The following is a 26,221-nucleotide window of genomic DNA, read 5'->3' on the forward strand; positions in this document are numbered from 1 at the left end:
TGTCCTAGCCAATTCTACAAGAAGGTTACCGAAGTGATAAGCTCTGTCCTTTGTCCAAGGACAGGTGCTAAGCAAGTGAATTCATCCTGAAGACTCAACCAAAGGAGAAAGAAAGCCTGATGTTTTCAATATCCTGCATTCTTTCCTGATAAGACAGCAAGATTGGAAACTGGGGGCAGATGTTGCTTGTTAGGAAACCAGGTAACAAGGAACACTTGTTGCCTGCTGACATTTTCTGTACAAGCATTAAAGGGGCAAGAGCCCTCTCCCCTTTCCACTCTGGTAACCCCCTCCAAAAATCAAGGACTAAGATTTCACATTTATATCCCGCCCTTCTCACCCGAAGGGACTCAGGGAGGCTTATAAGATGGCCATTATATTCAATTATGGACCAAAATATTGGGGGGGGGGGGGGAGGACTAAGGAAATAAATTAGCATACTGTACACATACACATACAAAGCATCCACAAATGTGTACATCCTTTACATCTCAAGGTTACAGAACTATATTTTTTTGCCATTTTTTGGAAAGAAGTGTGCACCTTTAACAAGATTAAAGGTTCCTAATAGTAGAGAAGTGTCACAAAATGGCCAAACTTGGAATGAGATGCATAATTCTGCGCTTCAATAATGTCGGCACTACAGTGTGTTGCTATGCATAGATAGCACTTTGAATGCCTGGCATAAATGTTTCATTTAAAATGAAACTCGTCACTGATTAAATCATTATTATAACATTTATTCTTCAATGTATTTACTTTTCCTTCAAATAATCACCACGGCTATTAGCCTTTGAAGGGTGTATGCATTTTTGGGGGGGAAACACCCTGTGTCTATACCAGGCATGGGCAAACTTCAGCCCTCCAGGTGTTTTGGACTTCAACTCCCACAATTCCTAACAGACTACTGGCTGTTAGGAATTGTGGGAGTTGAAGTCCAAAACACTCCGAGAGACAAAGTTTGTCCATGCCTGGTCTACACTACTTGTAAACGTCACTAGGGGATTGGAACGGAGTGCCTAATCCGGTGCTAAACAGTCCCCTCTGAATGTGTTGTCGAAGGCTTTCATGGCCAGAATCACTGGGTTGCTGTGAGTTTTCCGGGCAGTCTGACCATGTTCCTGAAGCATTCTCTCCTGATGTTTCACTCACACCTATGGCAGGCATTCTCAAAAGTTGTAAGGTCTGTTGTAAACTAGGCAAGTGGGGTTTCTATTTCTGTGGAATGTCCAGAGTGGGAGAAAGAACTATTGTCTGTTGGAGGCAGGTGTGAATGTTGCAACTGACCAGCTTGAATAGCATTGAATAGTCTTTCAGCTTCAAAGCCTGGCTGCTTCCTGCCTGGGGGAATCCTTTGTTGGGATGTGTTAACTAGCCCTGATTGTTTCTTGTATGGATTTCCCCTGTCTTCGGTGTTGTTCTTTATCTCCCCCCCCCCCAATAGGAAGCAGCCAGGCTTTGAAGCTGCAAGGCCATTAAATGCTAATCAAGGTGATTAACTGTAACATTCACACCTGCCTCCAACAGACAAGAGTTCTTTCTCAATCTGAAATGATAAAAACCACAGAATTACTTTGATGCTGCCAGGCTATTCAATGCAAATCAAGCTGGCCATTTGCAACATTCACACTTGTCTCAAACAGACAGGAGTGTTTTCTCTCACCCTGGACATTCCACGGATATCAAATCCCCCACTTGCCTAGTTTCCAAAAGACCTCACAACCTCTGAGGATGCCTCCCATAGATGTGGGCGAAACGCCAGGAGAGAATGCTTCTGGAACATGGCTATACAGCCCGGAAAGCTCACAGCAACCCAATTCCTTCAGGAGCTGCACACTGTCCCATGATGTTATGGGATTGCCGGGTTGGAAGGAGCCCAGAGTATCCTCACAACTTCTGAGGATGCCTGCCATAGATGTGGGCAAAACGTCAGCAGAGAATACTTCTGGAACATGGCCATACAGCCCGGAAAACACACAACAGCACAGCCCAGAGTCTGCTCTCTCCCATTCTTGACTTCTGGGTCGTTGCCCAGGAAGGGGGTGGAAGCTGGCTATCTCCCCCCCCCCCCCCCCAATGACGAGGGGCAGCCACGCCGCTGCTTTCTGGCGGTGCAGGGGTCGCAAATTTTGTTTCAGGCGCACAAGGAGGGTCGCAAAGCCCCCTGAGGCTGAGCGCAGTAGGTGCCGAAAAAACAATCAATGCACGCCGTGCTTCTCCACATTTGCAGCCTGGGATCCGAAATGCCCAGCGCTTGCGGTCTCAGTGCCAAGAGCTTTTGGTCCCAAGCCTGACTTGGGAAGCGCTGCTCTGGGCTCGCCCTTCTTCGCCAGTCTCGCCTTGGCCAAGGCTCTTCTCCCCGCTGCCACCGCTCCCAGCCCGGGCTTGAAGCGGCTGCCTCATCCCGCCCGCGGCTCCTCTTTCCTTGCCGGCGGGCGGAGTCACGTGGCGGGCGGCTCTTTCCCGCTGCCTCGGGCGTCCTCAGTGGCGGAGGCGGCAGGAGCAGGGAGAGCCCGGCTGGCGTGGCTATTTTAAAGCCCGTTCCTCCCTCTCCGGCTCTGGCGCTCTCTCTCTCTCTCTCTCTCTTTGCCAGGGGAGTCCCTCCTCCAGTTCCCGGGAGCAGCATCAGTTTCCAAGCTCTGCACCAGGCGAAGAGGGAGGGAGCCTGCCTTGGAGAAAGGCTTCCCAGAGATCCGAATCGCCCTCTTTCCAACCTCGTCCTCAACTGATATATCATTAAGACCTGCCTTCCGTTTGATGGGATCCCTAAAGCCTGGAAGAAGGCCATGTGCGGTGGGCGGCGTTTCTCCTGAGAAGTAGTAGTATCTGTAAGTCCCGCCGCGCCTTCTTGAATGAAACTCCTTCCAGAGAGGAGAGAGAGACGCAAAGAGCCCCGCGATTCAGCCTTCCTTCCTCGACAGCTCAGGCTTCCCTCAAGCGCAGCCTCCCCGACCTGGCTGGAGACATGGATCAGGATGGCATTGATCTCCACAGGATCTCCCGACAGCCGTGTAAGTGGGGGGTCGGTCTGACCGGGAAGGAAGAGAGGACGCAACGCATTAGTCCTCAATCGCAGACCTAGAGGTTTAGCCCTTGGAACTGGGGGTGGCTAAAAGCTAAGACATCTCTGGGTTGCTGTGAGTTTGCCGGGCTGTATGGCCATATTCCAGAAGCATTCTCTCCTGACATTTCGCCCACATCCATGGCAGGCATCCTCAGAAGTTGTGAGGTCTGTTGGAAACTGGGCAAGTGGGGTTTATATGTCTAGAATGCCCAGGGTGGGAGAAGGAACTCTTGTCAGTTTGAGGCAGGTGTGAATGTTGCAATTGGCCAGCTTGATTAGCATTGAATAGCCTGGCAGCTTCAAAGTCTGCCTGTTTACTTCCTGGGGGAATCCTTTGTTGGGAGTGTAAACAGAGCCCGCGGTGGCGCAGTGGGTTAAAACCTTGAGTCAGCAGGACTGATGACTTGAAGGTTGCTGCCCTGAAGGTTGCCGGTTCGAATCCAACCTGGGAGAGCGAGGATGAGCTCCCTTTATCAGCTCCAGCTCAATGTGGGGACATGAGAGAAGCCTCCCACAAGGATGGTAAAAACATCAAAACATCCGGGCATCCCCTGGGCAACGTCCTTGCAGACGGCCAATTCTCTCACACCAGAAGCAACTTGCAGTTTCTCAATTTGCTTCTGATATGAAAAAAAAAACTGGCCCTGATTGTTTCATGTCTGGTATTCCCCTGTCTTATGAGTGCTGTTCTTTATTTACTATCCTGATTTTAGGGTTTTTTAATTCTTTGTTCATTTGCATGGTTTCTTCCTTTCTGTTGAAATTGTCCATTTGCTTGTGGATTTCAATTGTCCACATGCTTGTGGATTTCAAAGGATTTCCCCAAGCAGGACACTGCCAGGCTTTGAAGCTGCCAGGCTATTCAATGCTAATCAAGGTGACTAATTGCAACATTCACACTTGCTTCCAACATACAAGAGTTCTTTCTCCCACCCTGGACATTATTCCACAGATATATAAACCTCCCTTGCCTAGTATGCAATATACCTCACAGCCTCTGAGGATGCCTGCCATAGATGTGGGTGAAACATCAGGAGAGAATACTTCTGGAACATGATCATACAGCCCAAAAGACTCACAGCAACCCAGTGATTCCAGCCATTAAAGCCTTCGACAACACTAAAAGACATTCTTATCAATTACTCATTCTTTCAGGGGCATGAGTGATTAAAAGCTTTCCTCTTGGTCCCATCAAACGGAAAGGATCTTCCAGTTCCTTATAAATGCAGAATGATCTACTGTTTAAAAAGAAGAGGGATTGTTTCATAGTCATAGCAATCCTTCTAAGATTAAATAACGAGGCAGGCATGGGCAAACTTTGGCCCTGCAGGTGTTTTGGACTTCAGCTCCCACCATCCCTAACAGGCTCAGGCCCCTTCCTTTCCCCCCTCACCCACTTAAGCTGAAGTCCAAAACACCTGGAGGGCCAAAGTTTGCCCATGCCTGAGCTAGATGCTCCCCTCCCCCTTTGCGAACACATTCTCAGGACTATACCAATTAGGAGCTTCTCTTTGTTTATCCAAGACCCAAAGCAGTTTTGAAGGTATAGCCTCTTGTTGTGTGTCGAAACTGCAAAAGATGTTGGGTTTTCACAAGACGCGTTTCTGCAGATAAACAGAAAGTGTTGCATTACTTACAGTGAGCCACATGTTGCAAGGATTGTGCTGTATCCAAATTGCAAAGAGAAACTGCAGGCAGTGTTAACAGAGTACTTGGAGTTGGTGTTCATCTGGTATTTACTTTTCTGATTAGCAGAGAGTTGAATTCAGAGTGCTTCAGACATTATTCAGTGTTTAATGTTAGTCTTCTAACCTTATTTGCATCTGTTCTCTCTAAAGTATGTACGGAAATAACTGACAATAGGATCCAGGTAGATGTGTTGTCAAAGGCTTTCATGCCCAGATTCACTGGATTGCTGAGAGTTTTCTGGGCTGTATGGCCCTGTTCCAGAAGCATTAACTCCTGAAGTTTTGCCCACATCTATGGTAGGCATTCTCAGAGGTTGTGAGGTGTATTGGAAACTAGGCAAGGGAGGTTTATATATCTGTGGAAGGTCCATGGTGAGAGAAAGAACTCTTGTAGGTTGGAGGCAAGTGTGAATATTGCAATTAGTCACCTTGATTAGCATTGAGAAGTCTTGCAGCTTCAAGGCCTAACTGATTTCTGCCTGGGGGAATCCTTTGTTGGGAGGTGTTAGCTGGGAATCCATTGAAATTCACAAACATGTGGACAATTTCAACAGAAAGGAGGAAACCATGAAAATGAACAAAATCTGGCAACCAGTATTAAAAAACTCTAAAATTATAACAGTAAATAAAGAACAACACCCAGAAAACAGGGGAATTCCAGACATGAAACAATCAGGGACAGCTAACACCTCCCAACAAAGGATTCCCCCAGGCAGGAAGAAGCCAGGCCTTGAAGCTGCAAGGTTTTTCAATGCTAATCAAGGTGGCCAATTGAAACATTCACACTTGCCTCCAACAGACAAGAGTTCTTTCTCCCACCCTTGAACCTTCCACAGATGTATAAACATTCCTTGTCTAGTTTCCAATATACCTCACAATCTCTGAGGATGCCTGCCATAGATGTGGGCAAAACATGAGGAGTGAATGCTTCTGGAACATGTCCAAACAGCCCAGAAAACTCACAGCAACCTAGGGTCCAGGTTGCTTAATGGAATTCATAACACTGATACCAGACATGGATGAAGTAGATAATTTGTTAAGGAATTTAAAAAATGTGGGAATTTCTTCCACTAATAAAAATGAAAAATACGTACATTTTAGAAAAATGAGTTCTAGATGTTTCAACACAAACATTTAGAAATGGTCTCTAGGCTCCTATGAGAAATAACCAAATGGGCATATCTGATACATTTATATTTGCAGTAAACCTCTTTGTGCATGTTTAAATGTTGTCATGGTGGGTACCAGATGACACAAGCAGTCCCGTTGTATGGTTCTGTTTTCTTTCTCCTTTTGAATGTGTTGCAGAACTGAGCTGTTGTGCTGGAACGTGCGGAAACACATGACTGTCCAGCTGAACTGTATACAAATGAAGTAAATTTAGAATGGCACAGTTTATAAATTCCAAGCTTGGTAATCAAAATGCCAAATCTGATTGTTTGCTTCTAAGAATAGTAAGGGGAGTCCTTTTCTTTACTCCCTTCTTCCAAATTCCCATGAAGTACCAGTATCCCAAAGCCGCTTGCTAAAACAGTCCTATCCTGAACTGGAGTTCAGCCCAAATCTAAAAGTAACACTGTATGCTCATCAAATATCTTGCCAGCCAGAGCGTCCCCGGCCAGGGCAGTGAAATGAGAGACACTTAGGAAAATTGGTCTGACATGAATCAGCTGTACTTTGGTCCAAAAGATTGCTTCTTTGCTAGATACTGTTACTACTCACTGTGATCAGTATGGAGAAGAGGCAGCGGTTAGCATCATACCAAAGTTTAATGTGAAGGACAGCTTTTAAATAATTTAAAACAAACCGGGCCAAACACAGGAAGCTGATGCTTAGAGTGTATTAATCAATTTGAGAGGTCGATATATAAATGTACTCAATGACAGATCATTACTCATGGGGCATATTGGAAGTTATTTGTTAGGACATACTTCTGTGTGATAGACTGAGAAATCACTGCCTAACTCAGAACAAATTAGGAGCACTTTATCATGACTTTTGGGCTTTACTTGATAAAATTAATTACTTATATCAATATAATTTAATATCTGTATTTTCTTCTCTTGGAGTGTATCTATGTTGTATAATTAATGCTGTTTGGCACCACTTGAAATGTCATGGCTGTTTGGCACCACTGAAATGTCATTCAGGGATCTGGGAGTCAAAATCTGGTGAGCTACCAGCACACTTTGGCATAAAAGGCTAAAGACTTAGAACTTCCATGATTCCATATCATTGAACCATGGCAATTAAAGTGATGTCAAGCTGCATTAATTCAACTGTGTACATGCACCCCTAGCCATTTATCTTTTTGCATATACACCCACTGATAAGTAGATTTCAAAATCAAATTTTAATTTCATCCTTCAATCCCTCCCACTAATTTCACCAGTAAAGGGATTTACAGATTTTCATTCTTTCCATCATGTGAGAGATTGCCAAAGTCAGAACCACACAAAATTGTAATGAATCTGTGAAACATACTACCATAAGAGCTTAGATATTTATATAAATAATATAATGGGCATTTAAAAGGGACTAGTTATGCCCATTAATAGAATGACCTTAAATCTCAAACTGCTAAAAAAGTCAGGATCATTTTAAACAACAGAGAGAAGAAATTTCTTCTTTTCAGTCTCAAAGGTGCTATTGGGTTCCTTTATGCTAAAACAAATAATGCTAGCTCCATGAATATAACAGAAAAGAGATGTTATTTATATCTGTGCAGTACTTTCCCAGAATATTGAAAGATGCTATGAAACAGTTATAAAGCTGGTTTTCTGTCACTCTGATTGCCTTTCATGTTGTGACCTCCTCTGTATTATGCAGAAATTCGGAATATCTTATTGTGATTGCATCGGTGCTTGAATTACAGATAGGCAAGTGGCCCTGGAGTCCTTGCATCTTGTGATGAATCCTTAGCTAATTTGTTTAGAAGGTACAAAAATGAGCATGCTTAAAGGAGCATCCAAAGTGTACATTTAAGTAAAGACTCCATATATTTCCAGCCATATTTCAAATGCTGAGTCTGCTTTTTTGTTTGCATAGTTCATCCATTAACTAAGTAAGCAGGGTCAATGCAATTTTCCTCATCCAAAATCAAGCAAGAATGTGGTTCTGTCATCAAACACATGCCCCTTGTATCATTTTTCTTCCTTTGCAGGAAACCAAAATAGTTAACAATAGGATTTTATAGTCAGATTCTACCTTTACATAAGTAGAGAAATGACCTCAATGCCAGAAATGAGGAACCTGTCTGGACTACAAAACTAGTTGGCTGGGGTTGGGGGGCAAACCACCTGCAGATGGCTCACAGACTGGTATTAGCCTGCAGATCACTGCTTTGAGTGGTGCTGGTCAAGAAGGCCACAGGTTTCCCCAGCCCTAATCAATATAGGTTGTGTGTCCCACATAAGAAATGCTTTGGACCAAAAATGTTTTGGATTTCAGATTTGAGGTGAGGGCAAGGATTTTAGCGCTCCTGCCTTTGTACATGTGCACATAATGACATATCTTGAAGATGGGACCCAAGTCTAAACACAAAATCCATTTATGTTTCATATACTCCTTATACACATAGCCTGATGGTAATTTTATACAATCGTTTTCCTAATATTGTGCATGAAGCAAACCTTGTGTACACTGAACCATCAGAAAGCAAAAGTATCACTATCTCAGCCACGCATGTGGACACTTTTGGATTTTTGAATTCCAGACAAGGAATTCCTCATCAATATTGCATGTTGATTATACCTTATCTGGAATGCTTGGGACTAGAAGTGTTTTGGATTTTAGAATACCTGTATTTGCATATACAATGAGATTTTTTAGAGAAGGGACCCAAGTCTAAACATGAAAATCCTGTATGTTTCGTTTATGTCTTACACTCATAGCCTAAAGCAAAGTTTCTCAAACTGTGCTCCTCCAGAGGTTTTGGATTTCAGCTCCCACAATTCCTAACAGCTGATAAACTGGCCGGGATTTCTGGGAGCTGAAGTCCAAAACACTGATAAACAGTGACCTAAAGGGAAATTAATATTATATTTTAAATAATTTTGTGCGTGAAACAAAGTTTATGTATTATCAGAACGTAAAGATGTCGTTATCTCAGCCACCTATGCAGACACCTTCCAATTTTGGACTATTTCGGATTTTGGAATTCTGGATAAGGGATGCTTAACTTGCACCAGTTCTCTAGACCTATGCTGTGAAATACACAATACTCCCTTCAGTAAGTAGTAGCTTCCAGTTTAGGCCACTGTCTAGAACAGTGATTCTCAACTTGTGGGTCCCCAGGTGTTTTGGCCTACAACTCCCAAAAATCACAGCTAGTTTACCAGCTGTTAGGATTTCTGGGAGTCGAAGGCCAAAACATCTAGGGACCCACAGGTTGAGAACCACTGGTCTAGAAAGTGCTGGACTTCAAATCTTTTACTGTAATAGTGTGGTGCAGAGTTTCTCAAACTTCTCCTTCAGGTGTTTTGGACTTCAACTCCCACAATTCCTAACAGCTGGCAAACTGGCTAGGATACCTGGGAGCTGAAGTCCAAAACACCTAGAGGAGCACAGTTTGAGAAACACTGGTGTGATTGAAGAAGTTGTATTTGATGGATTTTCCCAATCTATTCTGATTTCTTAAGGGGACAGACATCATTACCACCAGCAGCCAGTGTTGGAATATGGGCATCCTGAGCCTGTCTGAATCACTAGAATTCTATCATGAGTTCATAGGTTTGCTGAAGGGAAGAGTAAATAGGATGACTGCTTTGCCCGCTCTTGTTATAATCTTTCAAACCCATGGGCATGTTATCCTGTGAGGCAAGCATTACTGCATCACTGATATTTCCCAGTTGCTAGCTCATGTTGATTTCCTTTCTGGTCTCTACTCAGGCTGAAGCACAGCTGTAAAATACCAGTTGGGGGCAGACCAGAGCCAAAGTTGAAAAGGGTAGCATGAATAAATAAACATGCTCCCTCGCCACAGCACTGCATTGTCTACCCAATCAGTATACAAATGCCATTGCCCCAGCATAGAAATCTGGAGACAAGTTTAAATAAAAAGTTTTCTCTGGTTTAATTGGCAAATAGAAAAAGACAAACTGGCCTAAGTTGCCATCCTAATGATAGATGAGGTGTTTGTGGAAGCAGACTGACTTTATATATTGAATTTCCATGGATGGTGGGACACCCTGTCCAAGATAGGGTCAGAGTTCCCATGTGCAGTATTTTACCTTCCCCTAGTGCAGGCCTGTACAATCTATGACCCTCCATATGTTTTGAACTTCATCTCCCAGAATTCCTGTTCATTGGACAAGCTGGCTTGGGCTTCTGGGAGTTGGAATCTGAAACACATGGAGGGCCACAGGTTGTGCAGGCCTGGCCTGTGTTGGACTATGACTCTGGAGAGCAGAGTTTGAATTCCTGAAAACCCATTGACCTTGGGCAAGTCACACACTGTGAGTCCCAGAAACCCGTGTGATAGCTTTGGCATCATTCAGAAATGACTTGAAGTCACACACAACAAGAAGTTGCAACCATTCACTTATATTAGAGAAGGTAAAAAATATGCACTTGGGACACTAATTCACCCAGAGGATTTCGGCTCAAGTCCATTCCTGAATGTAGAACTCCACAATAGTCTGGTTCTCAATGAAAAGGTAAAACTTCATCTGGGCTACACTTACTTGAGACTGCAGTTTGGAGTTCATATAATGGTACAATACTCTGCAAACCCTCTCTCTCTCTCACACACACACACACACACATACACATATAGCCTGGCTATCTTTCTGTTGTACTAAGTTTTTCTGTGTATATGTCAGGTGTGGGTGGTAACATAGGATCTCCACCCCTTTCTGAAGAAACTGGAAAGTGATTGCTTTCAAGTTGTGGGAAATGCTAGTTTCAATTTTTAAAAAAACCTTTATTTGGGGATTTTGGGTATTGTAGTCCAAGCAGTGGTCCCCACAAACAATTAAGCAAGCCCCTCTTTTGATTTATATCATGTATGATTGATTGATCTTTGAAGGCACTATAGTTTCAACGGTGAAATTGGCTACAATTAGATCACACACAACATCTGATTCTTAGTATAGAACACCTGTAATTTGAACACGAGACATATCTGCTATATTATTATAAAATAATGTTTTATATTGGCCTTAGAAAACATTTTGATCATGTGCAATGAATACACATGAGAGGAAGGTTATCACATCCATGTGTTCATTTTAATATGATAAAATAGCTTGCATTTGTAGCTGTAGACAAAAAGGGCTCTACATGCATTCAAGAACCCTGGAAAAGTTATGTGTAAGGAGGAGTTGTAAAAGGTTAATTTGGGCATTTGTAGACTGCATAAATGCACATTCCTTGACCCAACGAAGAGGTAAACCTTCTAGATACCAAATGACCCTGCCTGGGAATGCTTACTCATACAACCCACTGGAAGAGACGAGAACTTGGAATCATTCATACTAACTTATCAGATTTAGATATACCCAGCAGCATTTACTCCCTTGATAATAGGATTTTGGAGTTCATTAGAGGAAAGCAATATATTTCAAAACATACATTTATATGCAGGATCTACACCTCCACCATGAAATGCAGACAGATTTGCACTCCTAGAGATTTATTTATTTACCCTATTTATACCCCGCCATTCTCTACCCAAAAGGGGACTCAAGGTGACTTACATATAGCAATTATTCAATGCCTTAAACACATATAAAACATAAACTTAAAATAAAGTGAATTAAAATTAATACCTATTAAACATTTTAAAACATTACATTCAATATTAAAATTACCAGCTATTACCAGTGCAAATCTATTTTTGCACTGTGCTATTCTCCAAAAGCCTGATCCCAGAGCCAGGTTTTTACTTTCCTTCTGAAGGCAAGGAGGGAAGGGGCTGATCTAATGTCACTAAGGAGGGAGTTCCAGAGCCGAGGAGCCAACACTGAGAAGGCCCTGTCTCTCATTCTCGACAGTCGTACTTGCAGAGCAGGGCCTCCCCAGAAGATCTTTATCTCCAAGCTGGTTCATAGGGGGAGATATGTTCAGACAGGTAAGCTGGGTTGGAACCATTTTGGGCTTTATAGGTTAAAGCCAGCACTTTGAATTGTTCTCAGTAGCAGACTGGCAGCCAGTGGAGCTGACACAACAGAGGAGTTGTGTGCTCCCTGTACACCGCTCTGGTGAGCAACCCGCCTGCTGCCCGTTGGACCAATTGAAGCTTCTGAACAGTCTTCAAAGACAACCCCACGTAAAGCATATTGCAGTAATCTATACAGGATATAACAAGAGCATGGACCACCATGGCCAAGTCAGACTTCTCAAGGTACAGATCATTAAGGAAGTGGTCTGCGAACACTTAGAAACAAATGCGGTCATTGCTAATAGTCAACACGGATTTACCAAAAACAAGTCATGCCAGACTAATCTGATCTCTTTTTTCGATAGAGTTACGAGTTGGGTCGATACAGGGAATGCCGTGGATGTAGCGTACCTGGATTTCAGTAAGGCCTTCGACAAAGTCCCCCACGACCTTCTGGCAAACAAACTAGTAAAATGTGGGCTAGACAAAACTACGGTTAGGTGGATCTGTAATTGGCTAAGCGAACAAACCCAAAGGGTGCTCACCAATGCGTCGTCTTCATCATGGAAAGAAGTGACAAGTGGAGTGCCGCAGGGCTCCGTCCTGGGCCCGGTTCTGTTCAACATCTTTATTAACGACTTAGACGAAGGGTTAGAAGGCACGATCATCAAGTTTGCAGACGACACAAAACTGGGAGGGATAGCTAACACTCCAGAAGACAGGAGCAGAATTCAAAACGATCTTGACAGACTAGAGAGATGGGCCAAAACTAACAAAATGAAGTTCAACAGGGACAAATGCAAGATACTTCACTTCGGCAGAAAAAATGGAAATCAAAGATACAGAATGGGGGACGCTGGCTTGACAGCAGTGTGTGCGAAAAAGACCTTGGAGTCCTCGTGGACAACAAGTTAAACATGAGCCAACAATGTGATGCGGCTGCTAAAAAAGCCAATGGGATTCTGGCCTGCATCAATAGGGGAATAGCGTCTAGATCCAGGGAAGTTATGCTCCCCCTCTATTCTGCCTTGGTCAGACCACACCTGGAATACTGTGTCCAATTTTGGGCACCACAGTTGAAGGGAGATGTTGACAAACTGGAAAGCGTGCAGAGGAGGGCGACTAAAATGATTAAGGGTCTGGAGAACAAGCCCTATGAGGAGCGGCTTAAAGAGCTGGGCATGTTTAGCCTGCAGAAGAGAAGGCTGAGAGGAGACATGATAGCCATGTACAAATACGTGAAGGGAAGTCATAGGGAAGAGGGAGCAAGCTTGTTTTCTGCTGCCCTGCAGACTAGGACACGGAACAATGGCTTCAAACTACAGGAAAGGAGATTCCACTTGAACATCAGGAAGAACTTCCTCACTGTGAGAGCTGTTCGACAGTGGAACTCTCTCCCCGGGGCCGTGGTGGAGGCTCCTTCCTTGGAGGCTTTTAAGCAGAGGCTGGATGGCCATCTGTCGGGGGTGCTTTGAATGCGATTTCCTGCTTCTTAGCAGGGGGTTGGACTAGATGGCCCATGTGGTCTCTTCCAACTCTACTATTATATGATTCTATGATTCTACAGGCACAATTAGCACACAAGTTTTAGTTGTGCAAAAGCTCCCCTACCCACCACCGAAACCTGGGGTTCCAGACTCAGCAATGAGTCCAGGAGAACTCTCAAGCTGCGAACTTATGTCTTCACGGGGAGTGTAACCCCATCCAACACAGGCTGTGTAACCCTATACCCTGTTTGGCCTTGTGACTAACCAGAAGGACCTCTATCTTGTCTGGATTCAGTTTCAATTTGTTCACCCTCATCCAGTCCGACACAGCTGCCAAGCATCGGTTCAGGACCTGAACAACCTCCTTAGTAACAGGTGGGAAGGTGTGACAGAGTTGGATGTCACCATCAGATAAAGTGACCCATGCTAATAAAATTATAAAGAGGTAGTCCCATAATATTTCTGAAAGACAAAATAAGACCAACGACTAACATGGGAAAAAATAATCAAGAAAAACAAGAATACTTCCTTTTGTAAAAAGAGCTAGGGATGTAGTGAGTTGGGCTTTTGGGGTCCTTGTTAACTCATGGCCAGAGTTAATTTGTAGTAGTGACTTTGATACTTTTTCTTTAGTTTAGCAGTTTGAGAATAGGAAAAGATACCAAGGCTGAGGACTGATTAGGGCGATGAGTTTTTCTCTGTACACATGGAGCTACAACCATTGGTAGAGCTGATGTGATTTCAGTGATTACTGTCACCAGAATACACCAAATGTTTCAAAATCAGATGTTCACTGATGTAATTGAATGTCCCCTCTCCCTCTTTTTCAAGTCTCCCGAGGCAGATTTGGGGTGTTTTAGGCCTATAGGGGCAAAGGAGAACCTATTTTTTCAAAGTCCATTAAGTTAGTACAATTTCCCTTCATATCCACTGAATCAGCATCTATGAATTCAACCATCCACATCTTGAAACTATTTTTAAAAATCCTAAATGCAAACTTTGGTGTGGTTATTTTATATAAGGGGCACAGTTTTACTATGTCACTGTATGTAATGAGATTTGAGAATCCATGGATTTTAGTGATTAGATGGGGGTGATTCTGGAACCAAACCCCAGCAGGTACTAATGGGCCCACTCTATAAACAGTCCAGAAGCTATATTCAGTGGTGTTTATGATCACAGATCATGGGCTTCAGTGAAGTAGTCTGTCTGATTGATTTGACATGGAATCTTATGACACTGCTGATAGAAAACGATTCCATGAGTTCATGGTAAACAAGTGAATTTTAGGTTTTTCAGTCCCATTCATTTTCCCTCACTTTCTCTTTAATTGGGACTTTCATGGGTAAAAAATTACCGCATTTTGAATTAGAACTTCCAGAACAAGCTAATAGCTTTGTCTTCTTTGTTCCATTTTGGTACTTGCCAGCACAGTAGCTATTTTGATCACAAATTAAAGTGACAAAGTATCTCATGATAATAATTAATCAATAGTGACAAGAAACTAATAAGCTCTTTGATTTAATTAGTTGTCCATTGCCATCCCTGAAGCTGACAGTCATGCACATCATAAACCTCATATATTAATTTGAAATAATAACCTGTTCATTTATGGAGACTGAAACATGTTCAGCACAACACAACAGTACATTCTGAGGAAGGATCGCTGGGAGGTTATTCCTTTCAGACTTTTTGTGGAACTTTTTATAACAAGGCACGGTTGGTTGCCAGCAAGGTTGGGAAGCTACCAGGTCTTTGCTCAAAGGGCATAGGAATTTGAAACATTGGTTTGCAATTTGCACAACTTTAGGTTAGATTATGCCAATAACATTATTTCTGGATTGCAGGATTCACTTCCAGGAAGAAGGAAAAATACGCTTTCTTGTTTTTAAAGTGCATCTCTGGAACAGAATTAGTGTTTGGGGGACATAGTTTTATTGGAGGAAGATAGGATTCAAACACCCACATTTACTAAAGTTATCACACATCCTTTTTAACTAGTGTCATCATGAAACACGTTCTGGTTAGTGCTGTTCTGAAATGGTAAGGTCCCTTTCATGATCATTTTATCCCTTCTTGTTGATATTATTTCTCAGCCCATTGGGGGAAAACATGATGTGAAACTGTTTGCTGAGGAGACTGGTGTCAAATACATAGTACATATGTTGGATCAGAATGTGGAGGAATTTGTGCATCCAAAGGTATACAGTTGTCATTAAAAAATACTGTGGGAAAGATACATAATGAGAAGACAGGAAGGCTTGGAGAAGAGAATGGTGCTGGGGAAAATGGAAGGAAAGCAGAAGAGGGGTCACCCAAGGGCAAGATGTATAGATGGTATCCTTGAAGTGACTGGCTTGACCTTGAAGGAGCTGGGGGTGGTGACGGCTGACAGGGAGCTCTGGTGTGGGCTGGTCCATGAGGTCACGAAGAGTTGGAAACAACTGAATGAATAAACAACAACGTGGGAAAAATGATAATCACATTTTAGATACATATCTTGATACAGATATCATCTACGCACAGTGCATTACTTTTTGTGGGATAATTTGTATGAACATCCCAGTGAACCTTCTGTCCCAACTAGTCATACATGACTAGAGACAAGTCAGGGCCAAGTGTTGCTGTATAGTACTGGTAGGCAATGGAGCATCATGACAAGATAAAAATATCAGTCTGTATGACTAAGCTATTAACAAACATCCCCTCCTCTGGTCACCCCATTTAGAAGGAGGGCTATGTTAGCCTTGATAGATTAGATAGCATCACACAGTCTGCTTTGAACTGGATTATATGGCAGTATAGACTAACGCAGGCATGTAGCTGGGGGGGGGGGGCTTGAGGGGCTTCAGCCCCCCCCCCCCAAAATGATCAGGGTGGTCCACGAGAAGGCCTTACTGGTACTGTTATGTTTATTCATATCATGATCTGATCACCATGCTCAATATATCCCATATGCACGGGGGTATTGGGATAGCGATACAAAAAGTTTGCTAGGGTAGATCCTCTCACACTCAGACTCAGCTCCCCCAGCCCCCCCCCTCCGGAATCAAAATCCTGGCTACGGACCTGGACTAATGTAATCCAGTTCAAAGCAGATAATCTCTGTGTGTGTACATATGGCAGTGTAGATGAAGCCTTATACATGCTGGTGTCAGTCTATAGTAAACTTGTAGGGAAAGAAACGTTATAGCCAATAGTACTGTACCGAAGGAAAGTTGCCACTCAGCCATTGAATAGCTTGAGAACAATGGCTCTGTGTGATCCCTGATTACCTGGGACTATTTTATCAACTTTTAAGTTAAGAGAAGGATGAAAATAAAAATATAACAGTAAAAAGAGAATAGGGTGAGATATTGGAGTGGAAGGGAGCAAGGCTAGGAACAAAATATTCCAAAAACCGAAAGATGAAAATTCCCATGTGTCCTCCCCTTTAAAAGAACAATTTTTACACTGAAATTACGTCATGCAAGATTTTGAGAGTGAATGTGAATGAAGCAACAGCCTTTTCTTTTGACAGCACTTAATATTAATACATTCAATATGTTTTACAGGTATATGTGTATACACATATGTCCCCTACGCACAAACATTCATACACATGTCCCTTGGTGTTCCTTGAAAGATGTAGAATATCCATGGAATATCAATGATGACCATTTTTAGAGCTTTCCTTTTCATAAGACACAGACAATTTAATTTAGTATCTCCTAGTACAATATATTTTGATTCTCTCATGAGAATCTTAGTGAATAAATGTCCCATGCACAGATGTTGGAGCAGTTGCCAGTGGGCTGGGAAATGGAAACTCTGGCTTTCCACATTAATAACCCCAAAATATCCATCTAGATTCATGAGAAAAAAATCCAAAATCTGTAGTTCTGCAGTACCTTGATGGGAACAAACTAAAACACCACAAATACATTTGACTTCTAGAGAACATTTCCTCAGACTGGAAAACATCAAAAGTGATATGCTTCTCATTATCTATGTTGAAAGAGAGTTGGGTGCAGTACAGTACAACTCCTATATCTGATAGGGATACATTTCCATATGTCATGTAGATATGTGAAACTGAACATAATGGCAAACCATTTTATTTTCAGTAGGATGAACAATGAAGGACTGAGAAGAGGGTGTAGCTTGTATAGGAAGCTCTATGCAAATAAGTGAAACCCTGGATAAGTGAAAGCACATAAATAGACTCTCGGTTTGCCAACACCCATGAGGATTGGTAGATATAGTTTCTGATTGCTTCACATTGTGTCAGGATCATCAGGATCTGATGTTGATTTAGCTGGGATAGGATCAGGAAAAGTGGGTTTTGGATCTGCATTGATGTTATTTTTATTCAAAGTGTTATTTCATCAAATGTTTTGCCAGTTGTTTGAGAGTTCCGATTTCTTGAGTTCCAGTTAACTGAAAGTCTATTGTATATGGGTTTTGTGGATATAGGGATCATACTGTATAGAGATTGTGAGAATACATGTGGCACACAGGGTGATTGGGACTCAAGTGTCACTCTTGGCTTAAATATAACCCCAGGTACAGTAACGTTTTGGACTGTGCTTTTTAACATTTCGGACTGCACTCACAGGCCTCTGGAGAAATTGTTGCTTCCTATTCTGCTTGGGAAAGGCAACAATTAGGGTGTCTCTCAGGACTGATGATAAACATGGATCTTTTAGCCAGCACGCTAACAAGTGGCTAGTCTCCTGGATTTTAATCATTTGAAGTGTGTCTTGAGTACTACAGTGCAAATACTACTGTAAGCATTAGCAATAATAAAAGATGAAATATTTGCATAGCTTCTGTCTTTGTCTTGTAGTGAAAATTTAGAATCACAAAAGGTGGATCCTTGAAGGAAAGGGCTTTAATTCAAGGAAAAAACGTCTTCTTTTCCCATCAACTTTCCTCTCAAACATAAATTTAGCATTAGTTAATGTTCACTGAATCAGTAGAAAGCAACAGTGTCATTATCTCAACTATCCACATGGACAATTTTGGATTTTTTTTTGGATTTTCGAATTCTGGATACGTGATGCTCAATCTATATATCATTTATAGCATTATTTACATTAGGTTGAAAACAGACTGATAGAATATATTGGGTCGGATCCATTAATGAATGCAGTTTGACACCACTTTCATTGCCAAGGGCTTGATGCTATGAAGTCCTGGGACTTGTAGTTTTACAATGCCTTTAGCCTTTTCTGTCAGAGTGCTGGTGCCTCATCAGACTACAGTTCCCAGGATTTCATAGCATTGGCAGTTAAAGTGGTGTCAAACTGCATTCATTCTACAATGCAGATATACCCTCAGTCTCATTGTGTTCAATGTGTTATGATCCCCGAAAACCATATAAGGTTGCATCCTACAGGAATCACAGTTAGTTTCCATTGTAATCAACATGAACATTCAAGTTCCATCAAATTCAGTGGTATCTCCATGCAAGTGATCCCTCAGTCTCATTGTGTTCAATGTGTTATGATCCCCGAAAACCATATAAGGTTGCATCCTACAGGAATCACAGTTAGTTTCCATTGTAATCAACATGAACATTCAAGTTCCATCAAATTCAGTGGTATCTCCATGCAAGTGATTCTGGCTTTTAAAAACTTATTGCTGTAAGCATCCTGCTTGACCTTTCTTCACTTACTTATGGTATTTCTTTATTCTACCTTTTGCCCAATATGGGACCAATTTTTGATCTTTGAATCAGTCAAAAGTGGTTTTTAATGTGTTGTTCTGTTGTATCCCATCTGCAGCTGGTCCAAATTGACTCAGATGATTCAGATGAATTGGATACTAAAAGTAGTGGCTCCTTTTGTTTTACATGGATCTAAACAGCTGAGAACTATGTTATTTGCAATTCTACCTTCTTTCACATAAGTGCTTTGGTTTCTGTGTTTGAATGGAAGGTAACATGCTTTCAGTGCCTTGACCTAAAGGAGTTTGTGAGTGAGGATTGTATTCTATTTAGTAGGGCCAACTGTGTGAAATAATCTTCACAAAGGCACCTTCTACACAGCTGAATAAAACCCCACATTATCTGCTTTGAATATATGGAAGTGTGGACTCAGATAACTCTGTTCAAAGCAGATATTGTGGGATTTTCTGCCTCGATATTCTGGGTTATATGGCTGTGTGGAATGGCCCAAAGAGATCAGCCGGGATCCCAGTGATGGCTGCTTCTGCCACCAGTGAAAATTACTGGTAGTTAGTTTGCTTGCGCCTTATTTTGATCACTAACCTAGTTGGTTATTCCAGATAATTTTGATAATTTAAATTATTTATTAAAATAAAATGTTTCATTTTATTTTATCTCTGTGGTTTTATGATTTGATCTTATTATATTTTGTCCATCTTACGGTAATATGTAAGCACTGTTGTAAACTGCTTCAGGTGTTTTGGGGAAGGAAAGTGGTGTGGACATGGCTTTTCTTCTTCGTTGTTATTGCTGTCCTCATCATCATCTTCAGTTTCTCTGTTTTAGACTAATAGATGGCTTTTGCTGTCATCTCTGCAGCATTTTGGACTAAAAATCCCATTTTAGCATCCCGTTCCATCTGGATAATTTCCTGCTTGGAGCCCAGTGCTATTTTCTTAAGTCTCCTCTTCAATTACATTCATGTAATATGCCAGCTCAGCGCCTGTTACTGCCTTTTTTCAAGGCGTCCTCTATCTCATTTATCATGTCTCTTTCTGTCAGTGTGCCAGACTGTACATAAAAGTCCTCCTTATACACACATTACTTCATCCTTTCACTGCTACCATCCACCCCAAATATCTGTATCATGTAGATTTTTTAAAGAGGGGCAGGAATATAACTCTAAAAGATACTGTAATATGTGAAGATGTGATATGATTATTGACTTCATGTTGATATTGTTTGTTTTCATTCTGAAACAAAAAAGAAATTACTATTTGGTCCAGGGGTAAAATTAAAAAACATAGATTTGAGTAATACCTTTACTGGTCACCAATAAAAAGTACACCTTTTTCATATAATTTTTTTGTATTTTCATGGTTCCACAGAGATCTTCAACAGCTGTGCAGTCTCTAGAAAGTCACAACTCTCATTAAAACCAGTGGAGCTTCCATTAGTTGCCCCAATCAAAATGTTGTATAAGTTCATTAAGTACAAAGATCATGGCATAATCTTTTCCATACTTTTCAGAATTATTGTCCAGAAGAACAGTAGATGATTTAACTCTCAAGTTGCACTACTCCCCTTATTAATCTTTTTTTAAAAGGAATAATATGAGGGGGAGAATATGGGGGAGAATGGAGAATAACATATAATGGTTTTCTTAAGAATCTTGTTGTCCTTCCATATCAACCACCAGAAGTAGTCTGGGCTTTCTCTGCTATAGATTCCTGGAGAATCTTCTAAAAAGGAACAATGAAACCACTATGTTCATAATGCCACAATAATTTGGAATGAGACATTTACACTCCAAGTGGTTACTAAATCATAGAAGGATTGAGGTTCAGTAAAGATAATTTCATCGGAGGGAAAAATTTACCCAGAGACGTAAGAGATATAAAGATGTCCAATAAGCTCCAGACAAAAAAAAAAAAGATTAATAGCCAGCATGATGGAGTGGTTTTAGATTAGGTCACTGGGATGAATTTGAATCCCTGTTCATCCATAAGACCCCACTGGGTGACCAATCCATGTGACCTTCAGAGGGAAGCTAAGACAAACCCCTTCCGAACAAATCTTGTGAAGAAACCCTGTGATAGTTTGGCATATGTCAGGAATGACAAAGGCACACAACACCAGGACTAATATAGTGCATGTAATAAACTCCTGGGTTTGTCATTCACTTACATGGAGAGCAAAAAGGGATGAAAAATTCAACCTGATTCTTATTGACACAAGATTTTAAAAATCTATAGGATGGTCCTGTTTCTTCATAAGATAAATACTATTCTGCACCTTGTTTATTAGTCCATTGGAGCAAGAGTGAGGAAGTTTTACCTTACCAGTGCCTCTTTGACTTGATGTCCAGGGAAATGGAAGTTCCAAACACATGGAGAACTTTGGAAATAGATGGATCTTGAAAAGATTGAAGCCAGGTTCATCTTTTTCAACAGCTTAATTAAAAAAAAACACTGAGGAGGGGATTTTCAACAGGATCACAGTGAATAACTGGAAACAAGGGTGTTAATGTATCCCAAAGAAAATTGATCAAATCTAGCATAAGTTTTCATTTTAGAAAGAAAACTGCCATGGTAAGATATGCCCTTCCCTCATAAGGCTAATAGCTGAGTTGGAATAATTTTGTCAGGATTATGACTGAAAAAGAAAGGCTAAACTCCCCTTTCTGTACATTGCCAGCCTGATGACACTTTCTCCCATATCCCTGCTATTAAATTAAAAATAAACCTCATATGGTTTCAAGTGGGCACATTTAGTTTTGCCCTCATTCATTAGTGAAAATTGCCTTATTGCTTAATATAGCTATTGGCACAGCATCTTCTGTTTGGTCTAAAGAAAGCAAAGGGTTCTCTAGCATTTAGCAATGAGGCCAAAAAACTCATGGTGTTGATTAATGACAAGCAAAATGTTCCTCTGAAGTAATGTTACCTCCTTTTGTTTGTAATGTTTAAGCCATTTTTCATTCATGTAGTATAGTTAGGCCTGCCAAAAAGTATCAGATAAATGTCTGTATTCCTCATTCCATTTTCAGACATTTCAGCTGAAAAGTTAGGAGTCTTTTGAAGGGATATGAGATGAAGTTAATAAAGGAGAAAAGAGACGTTCCTTTTTTTAACTGTTAAGTGTCTTTACAAGCATTCCTCTCCTATGTTGATACATTTGAACATGTACATACAGCCCTTATGTAGGACTCTAAATTTCTCTTCATATGTTTTGATGAAATTGGATGGTTTTTCAGAAGAGACTTACCAAATCGCTGCATCACTAACCACCCCATCTCATTTCATTCAACAGTAACATCTGGAAAAGATTTCAGTGTCCTCTAGAACAGTGGTTCTCAACCTGTGGGTCCTCAGGTGTTTTGGCCTACAACTCCCAGAAATCCCAACCAGTTTACCAGCTGTTAGGATTTCTGGGAGTTGAAGGCCAAAACATCTAGGGACCCACAGGTTGAGAACCACTGCTCTAGAAGATCACCTTTTTACAAGCTATATGACGAATGAAGGGACTGTACATGATTCAAGCTCTCATAATCATAATAATATTACAAGACTGAAGTAAATGTTTGTGATATAGTTCTTAGAACACTGGATGTGCCCATCACTAGCTGAAGAAGACAGATTTATGAGAACCCTTTGAACATGACAGTAAGTTACAGAAAAATCCACTGATACAGAATACAGCTATAGAATTGTCTGAATACAGAACTTCCTTGCTGTGTTGAAATATCTCCATAGTATGCTAGAAAGCACAACAATCTTATATGTACAGACCAGGGATTAAAGAAATTTAGATCATCACTCCTAGAAGTTTGTACAGCCTCACTGCATACCCTCAGACCTTGTGTGTCTTGCAAGATAAATAAGAATTCTTATCTTTTCTACCCATGCATTCCTTCTTTATGCTTTCCACAATGCAGACTTCTTCAGGTTATCTGGTACGAATGGTATGTACTGTGTCTGCACACTTTAGTCTGGTAAAATTTCTGTTTGGGAATCTGTTTTGTATGAGAGAATCACATTAACCTTCCTCCCATAAGCACCATAACTTTGGACATGGCCTTACTGCTTCCGTATTACCATATTTTTATAGTACAAATTATGCTCTGAGCAGAGCATGCACATTTAGTGTGCATCCGCAAAGATTCAAAAGTTCAGAAAGTCCCATATTATTGTTCCTGCTCTGTCCAAATTTATTTTGGAGATCCATACACATTTTGGTTTCTCCATATTATTTACTCTTGGTATAAATAGAGACTTTTTGTGCCATCTTCCTAGGCCAGTTTATTTTAACCCAGTATAAAATTGGAAAGAACAGGAACAAAATCTGAGACTTTTCAATCAGTCAGGATGCACCCTTGGAGATGACATAGAAAAATGACTCATCAAAAGAAAAGAGAAGAAACTAGATCACATTTCTTTATCATGATTAGCTTGCTTATTTTTGTGATAGTTTTGCCCTGTGCCAGATCACTCTTACTCCTCTAAGTTGGAGGGAACATTTCAGAGTCTGCACCTGAAAGTTCCTATTCATTTGGCTGTGTTTTTTTTTTTAATTTAATGTTTGTATGCCATTCTTCTGGTCCACAGATGAGAACAGCTTAGAAAACAGAGGAAAAATATTCAGTAATTAAGTTACAATGGTTTAAATAAAACAAGCAAGAACTTAAATGCAACAATAGGAAGGAAAAAACAATGTATACAGTGAAGTCCCAAGATATGTAACAAGGAAGAACATCATCATGTAAATTACAAGTACAGTGAACTAATACTACTGTAACTAGATGTTGCATTCTGGACAGTCAAAGGAGTACACAATCTGTGACACATATCTGTCATGGGACCGATTCCAAGAGCTGAGTCTGCAAGCTCTTGAATCGGAGCCATAACAATTCGCACTCCTCTATAGCTCCTACGGACACCTGGCAGCAAAGCATGGGAAATTCTGGAGTGAGAATCAAAACAATTTTAATGAGTAGTTTGTGTTGTAGTGATGATAATGATACATGGGGTGGGGCTTGGGTGATGATATTTACGTGTGGTGTGACGTTGTAGCGAAGGTAATAAAGATGATTGTATGTAAACATTAGGTCATTCTCAACTTTTCCAAGTCGTGTGTTCTTCAATAAAGATTGGTTTTGATAGCAGCTACCTTTGGTCTGTGTTCATGCTGATCGTTTGAAGTAAGCGTGACACATATCCTTCAAAGGTATTTATGAGGAACATTCAACAGCTCTTCCCAAGAAAATGCCATTGGAATGGTAGACTCATCTAGAATTTTTGTGTGTTATATCCTTATCCAGTTGAGTAACCAAACCATGTTGAGTTGCACAGCATTTAATGTTGTTGCATTTGCGTTATTTACAAAAAAAAAATCCCTTTACAGACTGTTTGAGTATAAGTGGGAAGAAAAAGGCACTCAAATCTTCTACACCACATGATTTCCAGAGAGAGAATTTACACCTACAGGGATCTTTTACCTGCTGTAATTTTTCTCCATCTTTACCTATTCCAAGCTTCCCACTTTTTTTCTCTGCTTGTTCATGCATTCAGGTAATAGACAGAGCCCTCTGTCCTTCCATTTAGCTGAAAGCATGCCTATCAGTTTCCTTAGGCTTTGATTGGTATTTTATTCAACCATACAAATATTTCCAACAAACTTTCAACCGTCTGCTTTCACCAGTCAGCATTTCTGGGCTATTAACCAACAATCACCCCAAGAAAGTAATAGGGAGATATCATGCCTGAAATGTAGTGTTGAAAGAATCAACCTTATTCACAAGTCAGTATTCATCTCCAAGGTAAAAGAAGGAATTGCATTGTAAACACTGAAATTATATCTGTCAGTGTAAAAGCTCTAGTTAAAACTCTTTGAAACTTGTTTGTAGATTGTATGTTTGAATCCAGTAATGGACATCTTAGAAAGAGTTTTGACCAGAATATTTAATAATTTGGTATATTGGGACTACAGGTAAATGTAGAATGTGAAGGGGAAATAACTTATTAATAGTCAGGTTGAATGTCTAACTATTTTTCTCAAGGTTTGTGCTGATGTTAGCACAGAAAAAGGTTTGCAGCACAATTTTACATTTGCTGCTATTATCGGTAATGTTATTTGGCATGTGGCCAGACTGAGCTTAAATACATTTCACCATGAAAGCTGAGTCAAAAAGATGATGTGAACTAGAAAAAAATTCAGTTGAAAGAGCGGACTATTTTTTATTTCACTATAACTTTGGCAAAAGGTTTTATTCCAGAGTTCCATGCAGTAGAGATTGGCATGACATAGTGGCAGAAGAGGGGTATGGAGATGCTGAACTGGGTCAATGAAAAATATATAGGGATTATTCATTCATCAGAAGATGGCCATGCTTAATTACTGGTTTTCTGTGCTGCATATTCTTCACAACAGTACTGCAGGTTCACCCCTTCTGTCCATGACTTTTGGTTGCATCCCTGGAATGTTTTATTTCCAGAAACAAATAACTATATTGATGGGCAATATCAATTTTAGTGAGGCTGTAGAATTCTCTGTAGCATGGTAATTCAGGAGACTAGAACAGCATTTCTCAGTATTCTGTTGGGGGTAACTATTACATTTAAAGACTACTGTAACTATCATGTATCTGTGAAATCTTGTTCTCCTGGTGTTTTGGCCTTCAGCTCCCAGAATCAGAGAATCTGGGAACTGAAGTTCAAAACCCATGGAAGAACAGAGTTTGAGAAAAACTGGTATAGACACACTGTCAGAAAGCCTTGCTGTTTGTTGTCACTGACTGTAACTCAGAATGTATGATCATTCATCAAGCATATTCTGTCATGATATATCTACACTTCAGCTTTCTCTCCCTGTTTTTGCTATAAATATGTCTGAAACAAATTCAGGATCCTGAAGATTTTATTTCATGTCATCAGACTAATGCCAGCATATATTTCTCTTTTCCAATTAAATATTTTAATTAAATATTTTGAGCAATTTTTCTTGAATCAGTGCTGTTGTTTTCATATGTTCTTTGTCCGCCTCCACAGTTGTTCCATATTTATTGCCCTTTTAGCATGACCTGCTTTGAAGAACTAACATTTCCTTTACAAAAGAAACAGAGATAAAGCAGTGACACAGTAGAAGAAGAATATGCAGGTTAATATAAACAGGTAAAAAGTCTATCCGGAACAGGAATGAAGTCTGGAACAGTTTCACAATTTTGAATGCATC

At 40.8% G+C, this 26,221-nt stretch overlaps 1 protein-coding gene across 4 annotated transcripts in view; it reads left to right on the forward strand.

The window, feature by feature from the left end:
- The first annotated feature begins 2,568 nt into the window (after nt 1-2,568).
- ano1 (anoctamin 1) overlaps nt 2,569-26,221 on the forward strand; it is a 147,904-nt gene continuing 124,251 nt past the window's right edge. Inside the window, exon 1 of one of the 4 annotated variants that reach the window (XM_062967824.1) lies at nt 2,569-3,011. In XM_062967824.1, coding sequence (XP_062823894.1) covers nt 2,966-3,011 — 46 coding nt within the window. In that variant the 5' untranslated portion in view covers nt 2,569-2,965. The remainder of the gene's footprint in view (nt 3,012-26,221) is intronic. The other 3 variants (XM_062967825.1, XM_062967827.1, XM_062967828.1) reach the window with 3 other exon arrangements.

Source organism: Anolis carolinensis, chromosome 1 (genome assembly GCF_035594765.1).
Source record: "Anolis carolinensis isolate JA03-04 chromosome 1, rAnoCar3.1.pri, whole genome shotgun sequence".
Taxonomy (NCBI): domain Eukaryota; kingdom Metazoa; phylum Chordata; class Lepidosauria; order Squamata; family Dactyloidae; genus Anolis; species Anolis carolinensis.